The sequence below is a fragment of the Miscanthus floridulus genome, chromosome 3 (assembly GCF_019320115.1).
Source record: "Miscanthus floridulus cultivar M001 chromosome 3, ASM1932011v1, whole genome shotgun sequence".
Classification (NCBI taxonomy): Eukaryota; Viridiplantae; Streptophyta; class Magnoliopsida; order Poales; family Poaceae; genus Miscanthus; species Miscanthus floridulus.
Window position 1 is genome coordinate 53485315 of NC_089582.1, and position 23553 is coordinate 53508867.

The following is a 23553-nucleotide window of genomic DNA, read 5'->3' on the forward strand; positions in this document are numbered from 1 at the left end:
AGTTGCTTAGGGATGTGTCCACCTAGCTTGTTGCCACCCAATAGAGGGTGGCCGAGCTAACTCCCCTAGCCAAGGGGGTGGAGAATCGTCGACTATGGGAGGCCAAGGCCCATCAGGACATAGAGGACGTCGAGAAGGCAATTGAGGAACTGTCGACGAGTTCATGGTAGGATGAGGAGGAGGCCGCCAAAGTTAGGAGGGAGCGGGACCAGCTACTCTAGAGGGACGCTGAGACCCGCCAGCGGATCATCGACCTCCTAGCCGAGGCTGAGAAGGAGTAGGAGCTCAAGCTAGGAACTAAGGAGAGGTTTACGGCCCTATAGTAGAGGGTGAACCTAGATGCTGAGGTGGTTGCCTGGCTATGTAAGGAGCGAGACGAGCTACGCCAGACCACGGAGAGGCTCCGCTCAAAGCGCGGCGCAGCCCACGAGGAGCACGACTAGGCCATCCGAGATCATGATAAGGCACAACAGAGGATCAGCTCCCTCCAGGCCGAGCTCAAAACCATGACGTCCTAGAGGCTAGAGGCCAAGAGCGTCTTTGTCGGGTTGTCCACAGAGCTCACCGAGGCGTGAAGGACCCTTCAAGCGGAGAGCAATGAGCACGATTTCCTGAGCGCTGCCCTCGGAGTGGTCTGCGACGAACTAGAGGTGGTGTGGTCGGAGGGGACCAGCTCGCTTGCGGCCCATGCCATAGATATCACGGTGCGGGTGCGTCAGCTTGAGAGGGAAGCTCTTCGCTCTAGGATCACCCAAGCCTTCGCCATCACTTGCTCTCACTATGCAAATAGTATTGACTTGGAGACAATGAGCCTTGGCTTCGCGCCTGGCTATGAAGCCTCTGAGCCGGATGAGATAGAGACGGCGGTGGCTCCTCTCGCGTGAAACCTGGTGGACAAAGTTGAAGACATAGTTCTCCCCCAGAGGGGGTAGTTAGTCATATAGGTCGGATGAACACTTATTGTAATATGTGAACAAGCGCTGACCTTTATGTATCGCAAAAACAATTTTGTAACTTTGTTTTATTTTATTGAACTTGTTTTCTTCCCTTTTTATATGTGAAAGAAGGGCTCACGTATTTCGACCCTTCCATTCATTAAGACTATAGGGTCCAAGGTGTAAGGGTGGAACTTTGATCACGCTGGTGAGCAAAGACACCATAGCCAACGAGGCGTAGGATTTTTGCAGTCTAACTAGGGATGATCAATTTATTCGTTTCCTCAAACCTTGCCGCTAGGCTTAGCATGAGGAAGAGGTCTGACATGGCAACTTTTTTAGAATAGGTGTACCTATACCTTTATTAGCCCTTGAGTGAGATCCGACCCCTTGCCATTGCTGGGGTCGGATGTCACTGAAAATCGAGGGGAGGATAGCGAAACTTAGGAGAATGCATCTCTTGTATTTGCATGTACCCTCTCCCTAGGATCTTAGCTATCATTCTATGACTGAGCGTTAGGTCTCCTTACAAGTCCAACCTTCCTTGAGCCCCCACGTGTGGTGGGGATTTGGTCAAGTGTCAGCTTGTTTTTGTGACTATCGCCCCGTCCATGGTTTCTGCAACTAGAGGGGTTGAATTAATGTTACTTGCCTTAGTGGTTCAAGTGACATGCTTGGTGAGCTTGCTAATGGGCATGTTCGAACGAAATCTGGTTTCGTCGCTTGTGACGGGGTCAGCAAAGCCTTCGTGTGGCATTTCGTTGCTCCTTAACCCGCCTTCCAACAGATTCCCTCTCAATGGGGATTCTATGGGCTCGGCTAGAGGCTAGGATTGAATGAGAAGGTTGAGATGACCTTGTCTACTTCTAAGCGGGATGGGCATAGGCCACTGAGACTCATCTGTGTTTTCCCTCCTAGCTCTTTGTTCGACATGGGGCGGCCTTGGGCCCTCCATGAGCTGGCCTTCAAACCTCGGTCTTTTGATCTAGGATTGGGCGGCTTGAGCCCCTAAGCCCCATGGGGTTCGGTAGGGGTCGGCCGTGATTCATGTGTCACCCCATCCTCAGTTTCTGCAACTGAAGGGGCTGAGCTAACAACAATTGCCTCGATGGCTCGAGTGTTGTGCTCGGCGAGCTCGCTGACGGGCATGTTCGAGTGGAATCTAGGTCTCTCATCCGCTGAAGGGGTTGGTAGAGCCCTCATGCGGCATTCCACTACTTCTTAACCCACCTCCCAGCAAATGCCCGAGCCATTCGATAGGTTCGGGTGGCCCGTTGGCCTCTCCTCGATGGAGATTCCATGGGCTTGGCTCGAGGTTATAATCAAATAAGAAAGGTCGAGATGTCCTTGCCCGCTTCCGAGCGGGGTCGAACAAGGCCGCTGGGGCCCATCTTAGTTTTTCTCCCCTGGCTCTATTTGACACGAGGCGGCCTCGAGCCCTTCATGGGCCAACCTTCGAATCTTGGTCGATCGCCGCTCATATTGAATGAGACAACCGCCACTTTGTGACATGATGTGAATTGTTGTGATGCGGAAATTGCATGTGCAATGCTTGGATGTATGGGATGATTGAATGGACAAATATATGAATGATCATAGTTAAGAAAAAATAGGGGTCGGTAATGTTACCTCGATGGCATGAGTGACGGGTTCTGGGAGCCCTTTACCAGATATGTCCGTGCGGGGGTCGGGTCCATCATTCATGATGGGGCCGACGTAACCTGCACGAGCCTCCCATTCTTCCGTATCTATCTCTCAGCAATGGCCCAAGCCATTCGATCGATTTGGGTGACCTAACAGCCTCTCCTCGATGGAGATTCCATAGGTATGTCCCTCCAAACCCTTCCCAAGAAGGTGGAGGTTAAGGTTTGGAGTGTGGAGACAAAGTCTCTGATCATGCTGGTGGACCAAAATGCCATAGCCGCTAGGACGTAGGGTCCTAACGATCCAACTAGGCTTACTCAAAGTTTGCGCTCGCACACCATGCCTCTAGTTTTTAAACATAAGGAGGGGTCAGACAAAGAGAATGTCTAGTGAATAGACACTCCCGCCAGCCCTCGAGCGATGTTCATCCCCTTGCCATTGCTGGGGTCTGAGGCTCGGTATTGAAATTAATACATAAAGTAAGTAAGGAAGGGTGCTTGTCTCTCGGCAACAGTTTTGAGCCATTTGATCGACCTGGGCACCGATTTTACCATGATGGTAAGAGTGATGGGTTCGGAAAGCCTCCTTTGGATATGAGCGTGATCTTGTCTACTCCTTACATGTTTCTTGTTAGTGGCCAAGCCATCCGAATGACTCACGTTGCCTGTTGAGACAAGATTTTCCTACAGAAATAGAGGATGAGAACATCTCGTGCAAGAATTTAGTTTAGGCAGATAAGCTAAGTGACGAACTTGTGCAAAAATGGATAAGCTCTCAAACTTTGTTACAACAAACAACTTTTTAGCTCTTCTCCCCCTTTTTGTAAAAAAGGTTTAGTGCGTTCCGACCCTTTTCATAGTTTAAGGTCATAAAGCTCAGAGTACGGGTGAGCCAACTCTGATTATGCTGGTGAGCAAAGGCGTCGTAGCCGCTGGGTCATAGGTTTCTCGTAGTCCGACCAGTTATACTTAGAGCTTGTTCCCAAAAACCTAGCTCCTAGTCCTTAACGTGAGAAAAGAGGGTAGGCACAGAGAATGTTTGTAGGATAAATGTACTCATATCAACCCCTGAGTGAGGCCCGACCCCTTGCTATTGCTGGGGTCGGATGTCATGAAGGATCGGAGAGTTTTGATAACGAAATTGATAAGGAAAAGTGTGTGTTTATTAGGGGTAAAAGCGACGTAGCTGCTCGATGTTCCAAGCATTGGTGAAGATTCTACCGTTGATGGTCTTGAGCTTGTAGGCACCTGGATGGAGCACCTCTGCAACTATGTATGGTCCTTTCCACGGTGGGGAGAGCTTGTGGTGATCCTTGTTGCTCTGGTCGAGGCAAAGGACCAAATCCCCGACGTTGAAGTCCCGACCCCACACTTGTTGGCTATGGTACCGTCGTAACACCTGCTGGTACTTGGCCGAGTAGAGGAGGGCAACATCGTGTGCTTCATCTAGCTGGTCCATGGCGTCCTCGAGGGACGCCTTGGCTCCCTATTCGTCGTACACCTTGATCTTTGGTGCTCCATAGTCGAGGTTAGTTGGGAGGACAGCCTCAGAACCATAGATCATGAAGAAGGGTGTATAGCTAGTGGCTCGACTAGGGGTTGTCCTCAGGTTCTAGAGTACTGAAGGAAGCTTGGCGATCCATCGTGCGCCAAACTTATTCAACCGGTTGAAGATTCTGGGCTTAAGGCTGTGGCAGAACCTCCTAAGAAATCGGGCCCACGTGCACCTATCAGTTGTCTTAACAGACCTCGGATAGCGTACACGAGTTCCCAACAACTCAACAGGTCTGTCGGGTGTCCTCGGGAGACCCGAATCATCCACAATTCTCTTTTCAAACAGGATCCCAATCACAGACATTGCAGATTACAACAGTTTATTCAAATATATATACCAGAGTAAAAGATAGCGAAAGTCTTAAGATAACATAGTTACAAACCAGTTGTTTTCAAACTTACAATACCATAAGTGTCATACAACCATAGTAGCGGGATAATATTACATTAATTTTATTTATCAAACAAACTAGTGCCTTGTCCAAAGGCCATTCATCACTCCTCATCGTCATTGACTTCAAACACAGTCATGCAGCAGGGACCAAAACAAGCCTGCGCATGCGACTCACCTGCAACAAGGGTTAACAAACCCTGAGTAACAAAGGTACTCAACAAGACTAACCCGACGCAATGGGTGTAAAACTTTAGGGATGCAGGGGTTTGGGACAAGGTAAGGATATAGCAAAATTCAAAGTCCTTTGCCAAAAGCTTAATATATTTATCCTATTCTCAAATTTTACCCCTAAGTCCTTTTAGTTCATTATCTCAACTAAATATACATTTCCCATATTCCATTCCTTCTCATTCCATTCTTTTCTCATATTTTAGTAATTCACCAGTCCTACATTGCTTCTGTAATGAATCGAGTCTCCATATCCACGGAGCACCGACAATTCAAATTCATTCAAGTCCCAGCTGGGGATTCCTTATCACACGACATATGTAGAACTTAATCTTGCATATATCAACCTCGCTACCGGATCCTCCTATACTAAGCCATCTCCACGCCACCCTGAGAGCACAGCACACCTCAAATCCGGCCACATTCCAGCCACTGAGGGTACACGCTACTCCCGCCATCTCTCCACTCCCAGTGCGTGGGCATTCGTCTTAGTATCGGATTAGCCGAAGTAGGCTTACCGGAGTATGTGACCAGTACTACAAAGTGTCTCGTTCAGAAGATCCACAATGAGTGGCCTTTAAGCGACATAGCCGGCAACATTACCCAAAAATTCAAGGTAAGTCACCCGACTAGTCTCTAGTCATTCAACCTTCTTTCTTTCTTTGGCCAGTATGCCATCTTTGATTGTATCGAAACTTTTACTTTGAAAGCCTACCATAAAGCATACTAAGCATTCTACGCCTTTGTAAATGAAAACATCTTCAAGGATGGTAAACAATTATCAAGGTAGGTAATGCATCAAGTAGGTAACATTTGAATTAAACAACTTAATGCAATAAGTAACATAGGTGATAAACTTTCCAAAGTAAACAAGGTAAGGGTTTAATGCATAAACCGGGGCTTGCCTTCGTTGATGATCTCAGGTTCCGGATCAGTACCACAATTATCGAATCCCGTGACAACCGGGGATTCTTCCAGAACTTGCTCAACTAGAATCTGTTTCGTTCTCAGGTTCTACATGAAATGATAACATATGCTTTAACATGATGATAATGTAAACATGATGCTTTCACGGTACATGAAATGTAAAAACACCCCGCAAAGGATTTTATTTCACGGTACAGTTGCAAGCCAACAAAACCAACTTGCAATCCTACCATCAAGAACCACACATGTGACTTGACCAAATGGATCTTGAAACCCTACTAGTCACAAAACATGACCAAAACAAGATCCAACACTAATCAAACACTTAGGGTTTGTCTTTATTTATTTTTGAATTAATTTGGAATTAAGCCCAAAAATGAACTTGTTCCAAATGACCTGAAAATTTTATGTAAGCTTCCTTATGACAAATTAGTGTACCAAAACAAATTTCATAATTTTTGGAATTATACAGTGACCTACAAAAATCATGGAAATTGCATTTATCAATTAATGGACTGAATATTTGAACATTAAAAATTTATTCAAATTTCAAGTTTCAAATTTTTAAACCATACTAGAACATGTACAGAAGCTACACACAAAATTTCAGAATTTTTGGAGCTATGAAGAATTTCCTACAAATTCCCAAAGTTTCAGCACTATTCACAAATTCAAAAATACAAAATTGCACTGTTCTTCTTCCTCACTCGCACTGACAGCTAGGCCCCACTGTCAGTGACTCAAAGCAGACTGCACGGCGGCGTGGTCAGTTTCGATCGGCAAAACGCGCCGGTGGTGATTCTCCGGTGAGATGGACTGCACCAACGTGATCTACACCATGTCGCGAATCTAACCCAACCCTCAGAACAGCAACAGGCACACCAGATGGAACCCTACGCCGGCCATGGCGACTCGGACTCGACTGGCGGTCGACGTAGCTATGGCTATGGTGTAGTAGAGTCAAAAGAAGAGCGAGCATCATGCTCAGGAGCTCACCGTGATCACGAGGGTGTACTTGGTGCAGACGGAGGCGTACTGAATCGCCCTGGCCACGGTGAGGTGAGTCGCGGTGGAGCTTCGGCCGGCTCCGAAGAAGACGACGCCGTGCGGTGGCGCCAGGACTGCCAGGAGCGCCACGATCAGGCTTAGGAGGAGCAGAAAGACGAGGCGAAGCTACTGGCGGATGCTACCTGACTTAGGATGCTACGACGGCGGCGAATTTCGCGAGCGCAGTGAGGTCGTCGGCGGCGAGCAGAGGCAGGAAAGGAAGAGAGGGACGACGACGGTACGACTATTTATAGCCAGGAGGAGCTCGTCTGGCTTCGACAGCACACTGACGAAGATGCCACGGCGATGGCAGCATGTCACCACGCGTGAAAGCGGCGAAGAAGGTCGGCGGCAAGCAGCTCGGTGGCGGTGGCGTCCTATTCCGGTTGGATTTTGAATTTTGAAATAATTACAGAACTGCCACTGCGTCCATTTTTCAAATTACTCACAATTTTTCTAAAGAAGTTGAAAATCTCCAAAAATGAAAGTTGTTCAATTTTTCAAACTCTACAACTTTGCTTCTAGGAATATTTTCAAATTCTGCCTCCATTTTGAAATTTGAATTTGGGGTGCATTTGAGCATTTGAATCATTTCAAAATTACTCCAAATTTTATATGTAAACTTGAAAAACTTTGAATACCAAAGTTGATCCACATAAAATAAACTCCAACTTTGCTTTTTGCCTCTACCCCAAATTCCACATGGATTTTGAATTAGTCAAAAGGGGCAAAAAGGACTTTTATAATTTGAATATGAATTCAAATTTGATTTGTCTTCCTTTTTCTTAAATTTTGATTTTTGACCAGTAACATGGCCCATTAGGGTTATTTAAGTCAAATGACACATGACCTCACATGATCACATGAATTTTGACCCTTGTAGTCATGATCTTTATTTAGGGTTTCGAATCACATCACATGAAATAACAACATTATGAAATAAACCTTATTTAGTGAATGCATTCAAAACTTTATACTAAATGAATGCTTTGCAATGCATATGATGACATGTCAAATTTTAGTACTAGGTCAAAACACCAGAGGTGTTACAACCCTTCCCCCTTAAAGAAATCTCGTCCCGAGATTTAAAACTTAAGGCTAAGTAATGGAAAAGGAAATGTGTCAAGCTAACACATTTGAACTTTATTCAAAAGGCGAGTGAGGGGGTTTTCCATTCCGTTGACAAAAGAGACAAGTTACAATATAGACAAGGTATTGCAACTAGATAGAAGCGAAGAAGTCAGGAAAATTCTCTTCTAAGTAATCCTCAGACTCCCAAGTAGCTTCATCTTCAGTGTGTTGATTCCATTGTACTTTGTAGAACTTGATCGTACGTCTCCGAGTGACTCGATCTTTCTGATCTAAGACTCTAATGGGGTACTCGGCATAAGTCAAATCAGGTTCTAGTTCTACATCACCAAAGTCGATCTCTTGGTCAGGTACTTGAAGGCACTTCTTTAACTGAGATACATGGAAGATATCATGCACAGCGGACATGTGATCAGGTAGCTTGACGCGATAGGCGACTAGGCCCACACCGTTGTTGGATTTGAAAAGGACCGACATAACGGGGCGCCAACTTTCCCCGAATCCCAAAACGATGAACTCCTTTCATTGGTGAGACCTTGAGGTAGACATAATCTCCCACTTTGAATTCTAGCGGTCGTCTCCTCTTATCAGCATAGCTTTTCTATCGGGATTGAGCTACCTTCATATTGGCTTGTATGAGTTTAACTTTCTCTTCAGCTTCCTTGACCACATCCGGTCCAAAGAACCAACGTTCTCCAGCTTCTGACCAATTTAAAGGTGTTTGGCACCTACGGCCATACAGTGCCTCGAATGGTGCCATTTTAATGCTCTCTTGATGGCTATTGTTATACGAGAATTCAGCTAAGGGAAGGCATTCATCCCATTTAGCACCAAAAGAAAGAACACATGCTCTTAACATATCTTCAAGAATTTGATTTACCCTTTCAGTCTGTCCATCTGTTTGCGGATGATAAGCAGAACTACGGATAAGTTTAGTTCCCAAAGACTCATGTAGACTTTTCCAAAACTTGGATATGAACAATGACCCTCTGTCAGAGACAATGGTCTTGGGTGCCCCATGCAGACTGAAGATTCTATCAAGATAAAGCTTGGCATATTGTTCCGCTCGATATTTATCTCTGACTGGTAAGAAATGAGCTATCTTGGTTAGGCGATCAACAATAACCCATATTGAATTGTAGCCTGCAGATGTCCTAGGCAACCCTACTATGAAGTCCATACATATATCTTCCCACTTCCAAGATGGAACTGGTAACGAATGTAATGGACCTGCAGTCTTCATATGAACCGCTTTGACTCTCTGACAAATATCACACTTGGCTACATATTGAGCTATTTCTATTTTCATTTTGGTCCACCAATATCTCTTTCTCAGATCATGATACATTTTGTTGCTACCCGGATGAATGGAGTATCTTGTAGAATGAGCTTCATCAAGAATCTGCTTTCGCAGCTCTGGATTTTTGGGTACTACCAATCTATCCTTGAACCATACGACATCTGATTCATCAATCTTGAAACATGTTGGTCTCCTAGATCTAACTTTATCCTTAATATGGGCTATGCCCTTACTTTTCTGTTGAACAGCAATGATCTGATCTTTAATAGTGGACTCAACTGCAATATTGGATAGGGAACCTTGTTCTATGATTTGTAAATTTAGATGCTCCATCTCTTGACACAATGTTCATTGCATAGGTTCTACAATCAGACAATGACAATGACTCTTGCGACTCAGGGCATCGGCAACCACATTAGCCTTGCCCGGATGATAGTGCACTTCTAAATCATAATCTTTAATAAGTTCCAACCATCTTCTTTGCCTCATATTCAATTCTGACTGGGTGAAGATGTATTTCAAACTTTTGTGATCCGTATAGATATGACATATATTGCCCAATAAATAATGTCGCCAAATCTTGAGTGAATGAACAACAGCAGCTAATTCAAGATCATGGGTGGGATAATGTTCTTCATGCTTCTTGAGTTGTCTGGAAGCGTATGCTATGACTCTGCCTTCTTGCATCAGAACACAGCCAATACCAATTCTAGATGCATCACAATAGATATCAAATGGCCTCTCGATATCAGGTTGTGCTAATACTGGTGCAGTTGTCAACAACTTCTTCAATGTCTGAAAGGCCTCTTCACATTCTGTTGACCATACAAACTTAGTTTGATTTTTCAACAGTCCAGTAATTGGCTTCGCAATTCTGGAGAAGTCAGGGATAAACCGATGGTAATACCCTGCCAACCCTAGGAAACTACAAACTTGATGAACAGTTGTAGGTGCTTTCCAATTAAGGACTTCTTCTACCTTGCTCGGATCTACAGCTATACCTTCAGCAGATAGCACATGACCCAGAAATTGTACTTCCTCCAACCAAAATGCACATTTGCTGAATTTGGCATATAATTGGTGATCTCTTAATCTTTGTAGAACAATACAGAGATGTTCCGCATGTTCCTCTTTGCTCTTAGAGTAGATAAGAATGTCATCAATAAACACCACGACAAACTTATCCAACTCAGGCATGAAAACTGAGTTCATCAGGTACATGAAATGAGCCGGGGCATTGGTCAGCCCAAAAGACATGACTAAATACTCATATAGACCATATCGGGTAGTAAATGCTATCTTCGGCACATCTTCATCGTCTGATCTTAATCTGGTGATAGCCCGATCTCAAGTCTATCTTCGAGAATACCTTAGCTCCCGCAAGTTGATCAAAAAGCAAATCAATTTGGGGTAAGGGGTATTTGTTCTTGATGGTGACTTCATTTAATGGCCGATAGTCAACACATAACCTTAAGGTTTGGTCCTTCTTCTTCACGAAGATTGCAGGGCATCCCCAAGGTGATGAACTGGGTTGAATGAAACCCTTGTCTAACAACTCTTGTAGTTGCATTTTTAATTCTGCTAGTTCTTTGGGTGGCATCCTATATGCTCTTCTGGACACTGGTGCTGTCCCTGGTTTTAGATCAATTCTGAACTCTACGTCTCGGTCTGGTGGCAGACCAGGCAGATCATCAGGGAAAGACATCCGTAAACTCACATACCACTGAAATTTTCTTGGCTCCTTCAACAATAGTTGCACAGACTGTTTCCACTATACTCTTAGGAAAGGGAAGTTGGATGAGAAGTTGGGTTTTGCTGTCAGGTGCATTTACCCTTATGGTTCTACGCAGGACATCTATGATAGCCCCGTGTTGAGTTAACCAGTTCATACCAAGGATCACATCTATATCTTGATCCTTTAATATCAGCATATTGGTAGGGAACTCATAACCTCCCAAATCAATAGGTACATGCTGAACTACCTCCCTTGTACAGATTCGTCCCCCGGGCGACTGTATATGATAGGGTTCTTTTGTTTCCCCAATAGCTATCCCATGCTTCACAACAAATGTACGATTGATGAATGTATGGGATGCACCAGAATCAAATAAGGTAATTGCAGGATGCTTAGCAATGGGAAACATACCCATCATAACTGGTTCTCCTTCTAGGAATAGATTCCACTTGAGTATAGAAGACCCTTCCAGTTTTCTTCTCAGCCTGACCCTTCTGATTGATTCTGAGCATTGCCCTTGTACTGATTCTGAGCTTGAGTAACAGGGGCTTTGGGTGCATCAGGATTGTTCTTCCTAGGATACGGACATTCTCGAGAAAAAGTGTCCGGGTTTACCACAATTATAGCATGGAAAATTGTGATTCTGGGGAGTAGCATTGCGGTTTGCATTATTTGTATTATTTTGCTGCTGCGGTGCTTGATGAGTATAAGGCGTATTAGTTGTAGGGCGAATAAAGATTTGCTGCCTGCTTTGGCCTTGTTGTGGGCGGAATGGTGCACTGGCCATGATTCTGAGGATGGTATACGATCTTCTGACGCTTTCCACTCGACGATCTAGGAAGCAAATATTTTCTTCTTCTTCGCCTCCTTGTGTCGGCGGTAATTCTCCTCTGAAGCGATAGCAATGTTGATTGTCTCATGGTAAGTTGCGTTACCACAAGTTGCCATCATGGTCTGAAGTTTAGTGTTCAGGCCTCTAAGAAAATGATTCTTCTTCTTCCTGTCAGTATTCACATACTCAATAGCATACTGCGACAGGTGATTGAAACAGCCCAACATAATGCATCACCGGGTGCTCCCCTTGCTTAAGAGCCAAGAACTCTTCTAACTTCATGGTCATCACACCGTCTGGAATATAATGTGCCCTGAAGGCATCCTTGAACTCCCTCTAGTTGATTTGGTGACCAGCGGGCTGTACTGCCACCAAATTTGCCCACCAGGCACCAGCAGCTCCTCGAAGTTGCTGTGCCGCAAACCTTGGTTTCTGAACCTCGGTACAGTGAATCAGCTCGAACTTTTGCTCTATTGTCCTAAGCCAATCGTCTGCTTCTAAAGGTTCGTCTGCCTTAGAGAACACAGGCGGACGTGTGTCAGTAAAATCCACATAGGTTGACTCGTCATTTCCATTATTACGACGGCCACGATTAGGGTATGGTGCCTACTGGTTCTGCGCCAATTCCCTTAACAGCCTAGCATTCTCTGCTCGTTGCATTGACGAGTGCGGCTATGGCATCTGCCATAGTCGAAGGCATTGGTGGAGGATTAGGGCACTCATCATCGTCGTGCGAGCCACTAGCACCAGTTCGAGGTGATAGGACGAGGCATCTGTTAGAGAAACACATTTACTTACATTATTCTTTATTGAAAGCATTTAAAAGGTTTCATACTACAAAGGGTCCTTATTTATATTACATGTCTTGTATCCCACAAGACAACCCTGGTTTTCTAGGAAAGCAGTAAAGGAACTATTACTACTCTAAGCTCTTCAGTCTTCTGCATCCGTGCCCATATCGGACTGAAACCTCATCTTCATCTGAAGAAGTACACTAACTCCTCTAGGATCCTCCTCCTCTTCTTCATTCTCGACTTCTCCTGGAGCTACAATCATTTCTTCATCGGTAACTTCACCATCCCCATGAGGAGGATGAAGTTGAGCAGTACAACATGTGGACATTCTCATGAAGAATAGGCATTGTCCATCTCTAGGTCTTCTACGTAGAACTCCAACTCATGGACGCGTTCATTGGCCGCATCCTCTCGTGTCCTAGGCTTCATTCCGTAGCTCCATGGTCATGGTGATGCCCCTTTGCATTTCCGCCAACTCCTCTTGATCTTTGGCATGAGCTCGACGAAGAGTGTTGAGCTCCTTGTTAAGGTTCTCGATGTTGGCGGGGTTGCTTGAAGATCCTTCATCTCCTAGGGTCTTGGCACTACCTTCACCAAGCTCGTGGTTTCTTGGTGCCAACTGATGACGAGGGACTCCATGAGGTCCGGTGGACTTGCGTGCGGTTTTCTTGGTCTTTGCCATAGCCTGTAGGATTTAAGGTAGGACTATAAGAATAGCTTGAGGATAACGGAGGTTAGCAAGAATGGGATTGACATTACTTACCCAACCACTATTAAGGGGAATTATTATGCAAGTGCTCAAGCATGATGCATGAATCGATCTTACGAATCTAAGTACAAAAGATTAATATAATCATAAGTACTAGATTTTTAATACATAGGACAAACCTAATCATATTATCCGCCACAAACTTTCAATAAGTCAGGATTGAGTCTAGATCAAAGGTAAGAAGAAAGAAATTTAAACTTTAAAATATCAAGTTTACTTTCTTTGATCCAAATCATTTTGAAGGTTTTCCAAAGTAACCTACAATGATCTTAGATGGGAACTGCTCTGATACCAGCTGTGGCAGAACCTCCTAAGAAATCGGGCCCATGTGCACCTATCGTTGTCTTAACAGACCTCGGATAGCGTACACGAGTTCCCAACAACTCAACAGGTCTAGTCGGGTGTCCTCGGGAGACCCGAATCATCCACGATTCTCTTTTCAAACAGGATCCCAATCACAGACATTGCAGATTACAATAGTTTATTCAAATATATATACCAGAGTAAAAGATAGCGGAAGTCTTAAGATAACATAGTTACAAACCAGTTGTTTTCAAACTTACAATACCATAAGTGTCATACAACCATAGTAGCGGGATAATATTACATTAATTTTATTTATCAAACAAACTAGTGCCTTGTCCAAAGGCCATTCATCACTCCTCATCGTCATTGACTTCAAACACAGATCATGCAGTAGGGACCAAAACAAGCCTGCGCATGCGACTCACCTGCAACAAGGGTTAACAAACCCTGAGTACAAAGGTACTCAACAAGACTAACCCGACGTAACGGGTGTAAGACTTTAGGGATGCAGGGGTTTGGGACAAGGTAAGGATGTAGCAAAATTCAAAGTCCTTTGCCAAAAGCTTACTATATTTATCCTATTCTCAAAGTTTTACCCCTAAGTCCTTTTAGTTCATTATCTCAACTAAATATACATTTCCCATATTCCATTCCTTCTCATTCCATTCTTTTCTCATATTTTAGTAATTCACCAGTCCTGCATTGCTTCTGTAATGAATCGAGTCTCCATATCCGCGGAGCACCGGCAATTCGAATTGATTCAAGTCCCAGCTGGGGATTCCTTATCACACGACATATGTAGAACTTAATCTTGCATATATCAACCTCGCTACCGGATCCTCCTATACTAAGCCGTCTCCACGCCACCCGAGAGCACAGCACACCTCAAATCCGGCCACATTCCAGCCACGAGGGTACACGCTACTCCCGCCATCTCTCCACTCCCAGTGCGTGGGCATTCGTCTTAGTATCGGATTAGCCGAAGTAGGCTTACCGGAGTATGTGACCAGTACTACAAAGTGTCTCGTTCAGAAGATCCACAATGAGTGGCCTTTAAGCGACATAGCCGGCAACATTACCCAAAATTCAAGGTAAGTCACCCGACTAGTCTCTAGTCATTCAACCTTCTTTCTTTCTTTGGCCAGTATGCCATCTTTGATTGTATCGAAACTTTTACTTTGAAAGCCTACCATAAAGCATACTAAGCATTCTACGCCTTTGTAAATGAAAACATCTTCAAGGATGGTAAACAATTATCAAGGTAGGTAATGCATCAAGTAGGTAACATTTGAATTAAACAACTTAATGCAATAAGTAACATAGGTGATAAACTTTCCAAAGTAAACAAGGTAAGGGTTTAATGCATAAACCGGGGCTTGCCTTCGTTGATGATCTCAGGTTCTGGATCAGTACCACAATTATCGAATCCCGTGACAACCGGGGATTCTTCCAGAACTTGCTCAACTAGAATCGTTTCGTTCTCGGGTTCTACACTGAAATGATAACATATGCTTTAACATGATGATAATGTAAACATGATGCTTTCACGGTACATGAAATGTAAAAACACCCCGCAAAGGATTTTATTTCACGGTACAGTTGCAAGCCAACAAAACCAACTTGCAATCCTACCATCAAGAACCACACATGTGACTTGACCAAATGGATCTTGAAACCCTACTAGTCACAAAACATGACCAAAACAAGATCCAACACTAATCAAACACTTAGGGTTTGTCTTTATTTATTTTTGAATTAATTTGGAATTAAGCCCAAAAATGAACTTGTTCCAAATGACCTGAAAATTTTATGTAAGCTTCCTTATGACAAATTAGTGTACCAAAACAAATTTCATAATTTTTGGAATTATACAGTGACCTACAAAAATCATGGAAATTGCATTTATCAATTAATGGACTGAATATTTGAACATTAAAAATTTATTCAAATTTCAAGTTTCAAATTTTTAAACCATACTAGAACATGTACAGAAGCTACACACAAAATTTCAGAATTTTTGGAGCTATGAAGAATTTCCTACAAATTCCCAAAGTTTTAGCACTATTCACAAATTCAGAAAATACAAAATTGCACTGTTCTTCTTCCTCACTCGCACTGACAGCCAGGCCCCACTGTCAGTGACTCAAAGCAGACGCACGGCGGCGTGGTCAGTTCCGATCGGCAAAACGCGCCGACGGTGATTCTCCGGTGAGATGGACTGCACCAACATGATCTACACCATGTCGCGAATCTAACCCAACCCTCAGAACAGCAACAGGCACACCAGATGGAACCCTACGCCGGCCATGGCGACTCGGACTCGACGGCGGTCGACGTAGCTATGGCTACGGTGCAGTAGAGTCAAAAGAAGAGCGAGCATCACGCTCAGGAGCTCACCGTGATCACGAGGGTGTACTTGGTGCAGACGGAGGCGTACTGAATCGCCCTGGCCACGGTGAGGTGAGTCGCGGCGGAGCTTCGGCCGGCTCCGAAGAAGACGACGTCGCGCGGTGGCGCCGGACTGCCAGGAGCGCCACGATTCAGGCTTGGGAGGAGCAGAAAGACGAGGCGGAGCTACTGGCGGATGCTACTGACTTAGGATGCTATGACGGCGGTGAATTTCGCGAGCGCAGTGAGGTCGTCGGCGGTGAGCAGAGGCAGGAAAGGAAGAGAGGGACGACGACGGTACGGCTATTTATAGCCGGGAGGAGCTCGTCTGGCTTCGACAGCACACGACGAAGATGCCACGGCGATGGCAGCGTGTCACCACGCGTGAAAGCGGCGAAGAAGGTCGGCGGCAAGCAGCTCGGTGGCGGTGGCGTCCTGTTCCGGTTGGATTTTGAATTTTGAAATAATTACAGAACTAGCCACTGCGTCCATTTTTCAAATTACTCACAATTTTTCTAAAGAAGTTGAAAATCTCCAAAAATGAAAGTTGTTCAATTTTTCAAACTCTACAACTTTGCTTCTAGGAATATTTTCAAATTCTGCCTCCATTTTGAAATTTGAATTTGGGGTGCATTTGAGCATTTGAATCATTTCAAAATTACTCCAAATTTTATATGTAAACTTGAAAAACTTTGAATACCAAAGTTGATCCACATAAAATAAACTCCAACTTTGCTTTTTGCCTCTACCCCAAATTCCACATGGATTTTGAATTAGTCAAAAGGGGCAAAAAGGACTTTATAATTTGAATATGAATTCAAATTTGATTTGTCTTCCTTTTTCTTAAATTTTGATTTTTGACCAGTAACATGGCCCATTAGGGTTATTTAAGTCAAATGACACATGACCTCACATGATCACATGAATTTTGACCCTTGTAGTCATGATCTTTATTTAGGGTTTCGAATCACATCACATGAAATAACAACATTATGAAATAAACCTTATTTAGTGAATGCATTCAAAACTTTATACTAAATGAATGCTTTGCAATGCATATGATGACATGTCAAATTTTAGTACTAGGTCAAAACACCAGAGGTGTTACAAAGCCCCTATAGGACCATGCCATTTGCGTGCTCGACCTGCCCGTTCGTTCGGGGATGCACGACGGCGGCCCAATCGACCCGAATGTGGTATTCATCGTAGAATCGAAGAAACTTTTTTCTGGTGAATTGCTTGTCGTTGTCCATGATGATGGAGCTTGGGACTCCAAAGCGATGGTGGATGTCAAGAAAGAACAGCACATCCAGCTCAGATTTGATCATGGAGATCGGCCGAGCTTCTATCCACTTGGTAAATTTGTCTATATGGACAAGCAAGTGGGTGTAGCCCCCAGGCACTTTTTTGAGAGGTCCAACCAGATCAAGCCCCTAGAACTTGAACGACCAGGTGATGGGGATCATCTGGGGTGCTTGGGCCGGTAGGTGAGTCTACCGAGCATGGTACTGACACCCCTCGTATGTGCGTATGATCTACTCGGCGTCAGCTACAACGGTGGGCCAGTAGAAGCCCTGTCGAAACATGTTTTCGACTAGGGTTCTAGGCGTGGCATGGTAACCGTAGATCCCACCATGGATATCATTTAGCAAATGCTTCCCTGTTCGATGGGGATGCTGCGCTGTAGGATCTCAGTGTGGCTTCTCTTGTAGAGTTCGCCCTCCACAAGAACAAAGAAATTAGCACGACGTGCGAGCCGTCGAGCCTCCGTCTTGTCCGTCGGTAGTGCATCATGGAGGAGGTAGTTGAGGTAGAGCGTCCTCCAGTCAACCAGAGGGTCGGGCTATGTCACTGGGTCCTCTTCGAGCTCCATGACTTCGGGGCCGGATGGAGCCAACAGTTGGTCAGCCCCCGGGCCTAGATTGGTCGGACCGTCACTGCCCTATTCAGACTCCTCATAGCGAACCGAGGGCTTGTGCTGGTCACTAGCGAAGATGCCCGTTGGCACCGACTCTCGGCTGGATGCTACTTTCGCAAGCGCATCGACCGCCTCATTGAGATGCCTCGGGATATCATTGAGCTCAAGGCCATCAAACTTGTCCTCCAACCGACGGACTTCTTGGTAGTACGTGACCATCTTGACATCATGGCAGTTTGACTCCTTCATGCCTGGTCGACGACCAACTAGGAATCTCCTCGAATGTCGAGGCATCAGACGTCCAACTTGATGGCAATGCGTAGGCTATTGATGAGCGCCTCATATTCGGCCACATTATTGGAGGAGGGGAAATGGAGACGGACCATGTACCTCATGAGTACCCTGAGGGGGGACACAATGACTAGCTCCGCACTAGCACCCTTCTTCATCAGTGATCCATCAAAGTACATTGCGCGGTACTCTTGATCGATGACCAACTGTGGCATTTGGACCTCAGTCCATTCCACGATGAAATCAGCCAACACCTAAGACTTGATGGCCGTCCAGGAGGCATACGTAATGCCCTGACCCATTAGCTTGAGCGCCCATTTTGCGGTTCTTCCCGTGGCATCCTAGTTTTGGACGACCTCGCCGAGAGGGAAGGACATCACGACTATCACTGGATGTGACTCGAAGTAGTGCCGTAGCTTCCTCTTGGTGACGAGGACGGTGTATAGAAGTTTCTAGATTTGGGGGTAGTGGGTCCTTGAGTTGGATAGGACCTCACTAATGAAGTACATAGGTCACTGTACTTTGAGGGCGTGCCCCTCTTCTTCCTGCTCTACCACCAGGGCAGCGCTAACCACTTGCGTGGTGGCCACAATGTAGAGCAGAAGGGGTTCTCCATCTATAGGAGGAACTAGGATCGGGGCTTTCATCAAAAGTAGTTTGACCATGTCAAGTACCTCTTGGGCCTCAGATGTCCATTTGAAGTGGTTGGCCTTCTTTAGAAGTCGATAAAGGGGGAGACCTCATTCGTCGAGGCACGAGATGAAGCAGCTGAGTGTGGCAAGGCATCCTATAACTCGTTGTACTCCCTTCATGTTCTTAATTGGGCCCATCCTTGTGATGGCTGAGATCTTCTCTAGGTTTGCTTCGATGCCATGCTCAGAGATAATGAAACCAAGCAGCATGCCCCTCGGGACCCCAAAAACGCATTTCGCAGGATTGAGTTTCATGTCGTTTGCTCGGAGTTTTGTAAAGGTCTACTCAAGATCGGCTATGAGGTGGTCAGCCCGTTTGGACTTGACCACGATATCATCAACGTAGGCCTCAACGGTCCACCCGATGAGGTTCCCGAAACACTTAAGCATACAACGCTGGTATGTGGCCCCATCATTCTTCATACCGAACGACATTGTGACATAGCAGAATGATCTGAAGGGGGTGATGAAAGATGTCACGAGCTGATCGGACTCTTTCATCATGATTTGATGGTAACTAGAGTACGTATCAAGGAAGTAGAGGGTTTCGCATCCTGAGGTATAGTCAACTATTTGGTCTATGCGCGGCAAAGGAGACGGATCCTTTGTGCATGCCTTGTTGAGACCCATGTAGTCAATACACATCCTCCATTTCCCACTCTTCTTTCATACAAGAACGGGATTGGCTAACCACTCTAGGTGGTACACTTCCTTGATGAATCCGGTCGCCAAAAGCTTTGCGATTTCCTCACCGATGGTCCTGCATTTCCCCTCATCGTAGCGACACAAGCATTGTTTCACCGGCTTGGAGCCTAGGCGGATCTTCAAGGCATGCTCGGCGACTTCCCTTGGAATGCCTGGCATGTCCGAGGGTTTCCACACGAAGATGTCTCTGTTGGCGTGGAGAAAGCCAACAAGCGCGCTTTCCTATCTGGAGGAAAGCGTGGTACCAATGCGCACCATTTTTCCCTCGGTGCTCTTGAGGTCTATGAGGACTTCCTTAGAGCCTTCTGCTGGCTTGAAGGACCCGGTCAACCTTTTAGGGTCGAGCGCTTCTTCGGTGACCTCTTTTCTGATGTCCGCGAGCTCTCCGGAGGCTACGATCGCTGCGGTGTGATCGCAACACTCGACTTTGCACTCGTAGGCACGCTGAAAGGATGTGCCGACGGTGATGACCCCACCTAGGCCTGACATCTTTAGCTTGAGGTAGGTGTGGTTAGGGATGGCCATGAACTTCGCATAGCATGTTTGCCCTAGGATGGCGTGGTAAGTTTTGTGGAACCCCACCACTTCAAAAGCGATAGTCTCTGTCCTGTAGTTGGACGGACCCCTGAAAGTGATAGGAAAATCGTTCTGCCCAAGTGGCATGGCCTGCTTTCTAGGCACGATGCCATGAAAGGGCGCTCTGGTTGGCTGAATGCGCGCTCGGTCAACACCCATAGCGTCGTGCGTCTCGACGTACATGATGTTGAGGCCACTGCCTCCATCCATTTGTACTTTGGTGAGCCACTTCATGCCGACGATTGGGTCGACCACGAGCGGGTATCTCCCTAGCTATAGGACGCTCTCCGAATGGTCGGTCTGATCGAAGGTTATAGCGGACTTTGAGCACCGGAGGAAGGCAGGTGTGGCCGGTTTGGTCGCATAGACCTTGCGACACGTGATCTTTTGGTGACGTTTGGAGTCATAGGCCTCCGATCCTCCAAAGATCATGAGGCAGCCATCTGGTGTTGGAAAGCCATCGTCCTTTGCCTTGGTGTCATGGTAGGGTTGGGGTCCTTCCCATGCTCCCCTTTGTTGGAGCCTCCAAACAAGAACCGCCTCATAAGGTTGCAGTCCTTGTATAGATGCTTGACCGGGAAGGCATGGTTCGGGCATGGCCCCTCGAGTAGTTTTTTTAAAATGGTTTGGAGTGCCCTCCGTGGGCTTATGACCACCCCTACGGTCAGCGGCGGCCACGAGCCAGCCCTCGCGCCGTTGCTTCTTGTTCTTATTTTTGGCGGGACGATTGGAGGCACCTTCGCCGACGTTCTCGTCTTGCCTTGCCATTGAGGTGATCGAAGATCGCTCTGGCCGCTTCTTCACCCAAGGCATGGCTAGTGGCGATGTCAAGGAGTTCCTTGGTGGTTCGCAGACCCTTGCGTCCCAGCTTGTGAACCAGAGACTTGTAGGTGGTCCCAGATAGGAAAGCCCCTATCACGTCGGCATCGGCGCCGTTAGGTAGCTTGTTGACGCTAGATGTACCCATGGAGGGTCTCACTGACCTTGTGTCGGTAGTTTTTGAGGTCCCATGGGTTCCCAGGGCACTTATATGTGCCCTGGAAGTTCCCCACTGAAAGCTCTAGCTTGGTTTTGGTAAATTGATGAAACCCTAAGTGCTAACCTAGTTTATCAAGTGATCATGAGATAGGTAGCACACTCCAAGTCGTGAAGCAAATGAAGATCATAGCATGATGAAGATGTTGCCATGGTAATGATCAAGTGCTTCAACTTGGAAAGAATAAAGAGAAAAACAAAAAGCTCAAGGCAAAGGTATAAACCATAGGAGCTATTTTGTTTTGGTGATCAAGACACCTAGAGAGTATGATCACATTTAGGTTTGATAGCCGTACTATTAAGAGGGGTGAATCTCGTATCGGAATGCGGTTATCAAAGTGCCACTAGATGCTCTAACTCATTGCATATGCATTTCGGATCTAGTGGAGTGCTAACACCCTTGAAAATGTTTGTGAAAATATGTTAACACATGTGCACAAGGTGATACACTTGGTGGTTGGCACATTTGAGCAAAGGGTTAGGAACTTCACCTGTGGAGTGTCTGCCCGTAGAGTGCGAACAGTCCGACTGTTCCATCAGTGCCCTAGACAGAAAAGACGGAGGTAACTGTAAGTGACCGAACACTGGTCTCGGTTGGACCGGTGTGTCCGGTCAGTGGCAGTAGAGGGCGTGTGTTTCGGTCTTATGACCGGATGCTGGGTTGCTCAGCGACTGGACATTGGAGGCAGGGTTCGGTCCTATTGTCGGGCAGTGCATAGAGGCTAGGGTCTCTGACCGGACTCTAGTAGGGTCCGGTCGTACATGACCAGACGCGTCCGGTGGGCAAAATGCATTTCTGGAACCTTACTGGAAACGACCAGACGCAGGTGGCTCAATGTCGAGACACGTGGCTGTCGTCGGGCGACCGGACGCTGAGGTCCAATGTCTGGTCAACATGACCAGAGCATCCGGTCAGCCCGTGTTGTGCCCAGTGAAGGGGTACAACGGCTCTATTTCATGGGGGCTTCTATTTAAGCCCCATGGCCGGTTCAAGCTCACTCTGTTGGCCATTTGCATTGACATAGCAACCTTGTGAGCTTAGCCAAAGCCCTCCCACTCATCTCCATCATTGATTCATCATCTTTGTGAGATTGGGAGTGAATCCAAGTGCATTGCTTGAGTGATTGCATCTAGAGGCACTTGGTGTTCGTGTTTCGCTATGGATTTCGCTTGTTACTCTTGGTGGTTGCTACCACCTAGATGGCTTAGAGCAGTGAGGATCATCGAGCGGAGGTTGGTGATTGTCTCCGGCTCTGATCGTGGTGATTGTGAGGGGTTCTTGACCTTTCCCCGGTGGAGAGCCAAAAGGTACTCTAGTGGATTGCTCATGGCTTGTGTGATCCTCATCTTGTGTTGGTTGTGCGGCACCCTATTGAGGGTTTGGCGTGTGAAGCCAATTAGCGCGTGAACCTCCAAGTGAGTGAATCGCCACAATGAGGACTAGCTTGTCGGCAAGCAAGTGAACCTCGTTAAAAATCATTGTGTTCATCATTGATTCCGAGGTGATTGGTCTTCATTGTTATTCATCCTTGTGATTGATTGGTTCCTTCATCTACACGGCGGTATAACCTTCTTGATCACTCTCATTACATTACCACAAACTAGTTGTCAAGCTCTTTAGTGTACCTATGTGGCAGAACCTCCTAAGGAATTGGGCCCACATGCACCTATCGTGTCTTAACAGACCTCGGATAGCGTACATGAGTTCCCAACAACTCAACAGGTCTATCGGGTGTCCTCGGGAAACCCGAATCATCCACGATTCTCTTTTCAAACAGGATCCCAATCACAGTCATTGCAGATTACAACATTTTATTCAAATATATATACCAGAGTAAAGATAGCGGAAGTCTTAGGATAGTATTATTACAAACCAGTTGTTTTCAAACTTACAATACCATAAGTATCATACGACCATAGTAGCGGGATAATATTACATTAACTTTATTTATCATACAAACTAGTGCCTTGTCCAAAGGCCATTCATTACTCCTCATCATCATCGTTGACTTCAAACACTGACATGCAGCAGGGACCAAAACAAGCCTGCGCATGCGACTCACCTGCAACAAGGGTTAACAAACCCTGAGTACAAAGGTGCTCAACAAGACTAACCCGACGTAACGGGGTTGTAAGACTTTAGAGATGCAGGGATTTGGGGCAAGGTAAGGATGTAGCAAGATTCAAAAGTTCTTTGCCAAAAGCTTACTATCCTTCATTCTATTTTCAAGTTTACCACTAAGTTCTTTTAGTTCATTATCTCAACTAAATATACATTTCCCATATTCCATTCCTTCTCATTCCATTCTTTTTCTCATATTTTAGTAATTCACCAGTACTACATTGCTTCTATAATGAATCGAGTCTCCATATCCGCGGAGCGCCGGCAATTCGA

General features: G+C 45.8%; 1 protein-coding gene across 1 annotated transcript; it reads right to left on the reverse strand.

Annotated features, from left to right (window-relative positions):
• Positions 1 to 19769: 19769 nt before the first annotated feature.
• On the reverse strand, positions 19770 to 20357 carry LOC136543748 (uncharacterized). The gene has a single exon (XM_066536115.1). It carries the CDS (start codon positions 20355 to 20357, stop codon positions 19770 to 19772), a length of 588 nt encoding a protein of 195 aa, XP_066392212.1.
• Positions 20358 to 23553: the final 3196 nt, after the last annotated feature.

Bases quoted from the DNA above. Each gene is read 5' to 3' on its own strand.
- LOC136543748 (XM_066536115.1), bottom strand. From the start codon at position 20,357: ATGAAGTGGCTCACCAAAGTACAAATGGATGGAGGCAGTGGCCTCAAC.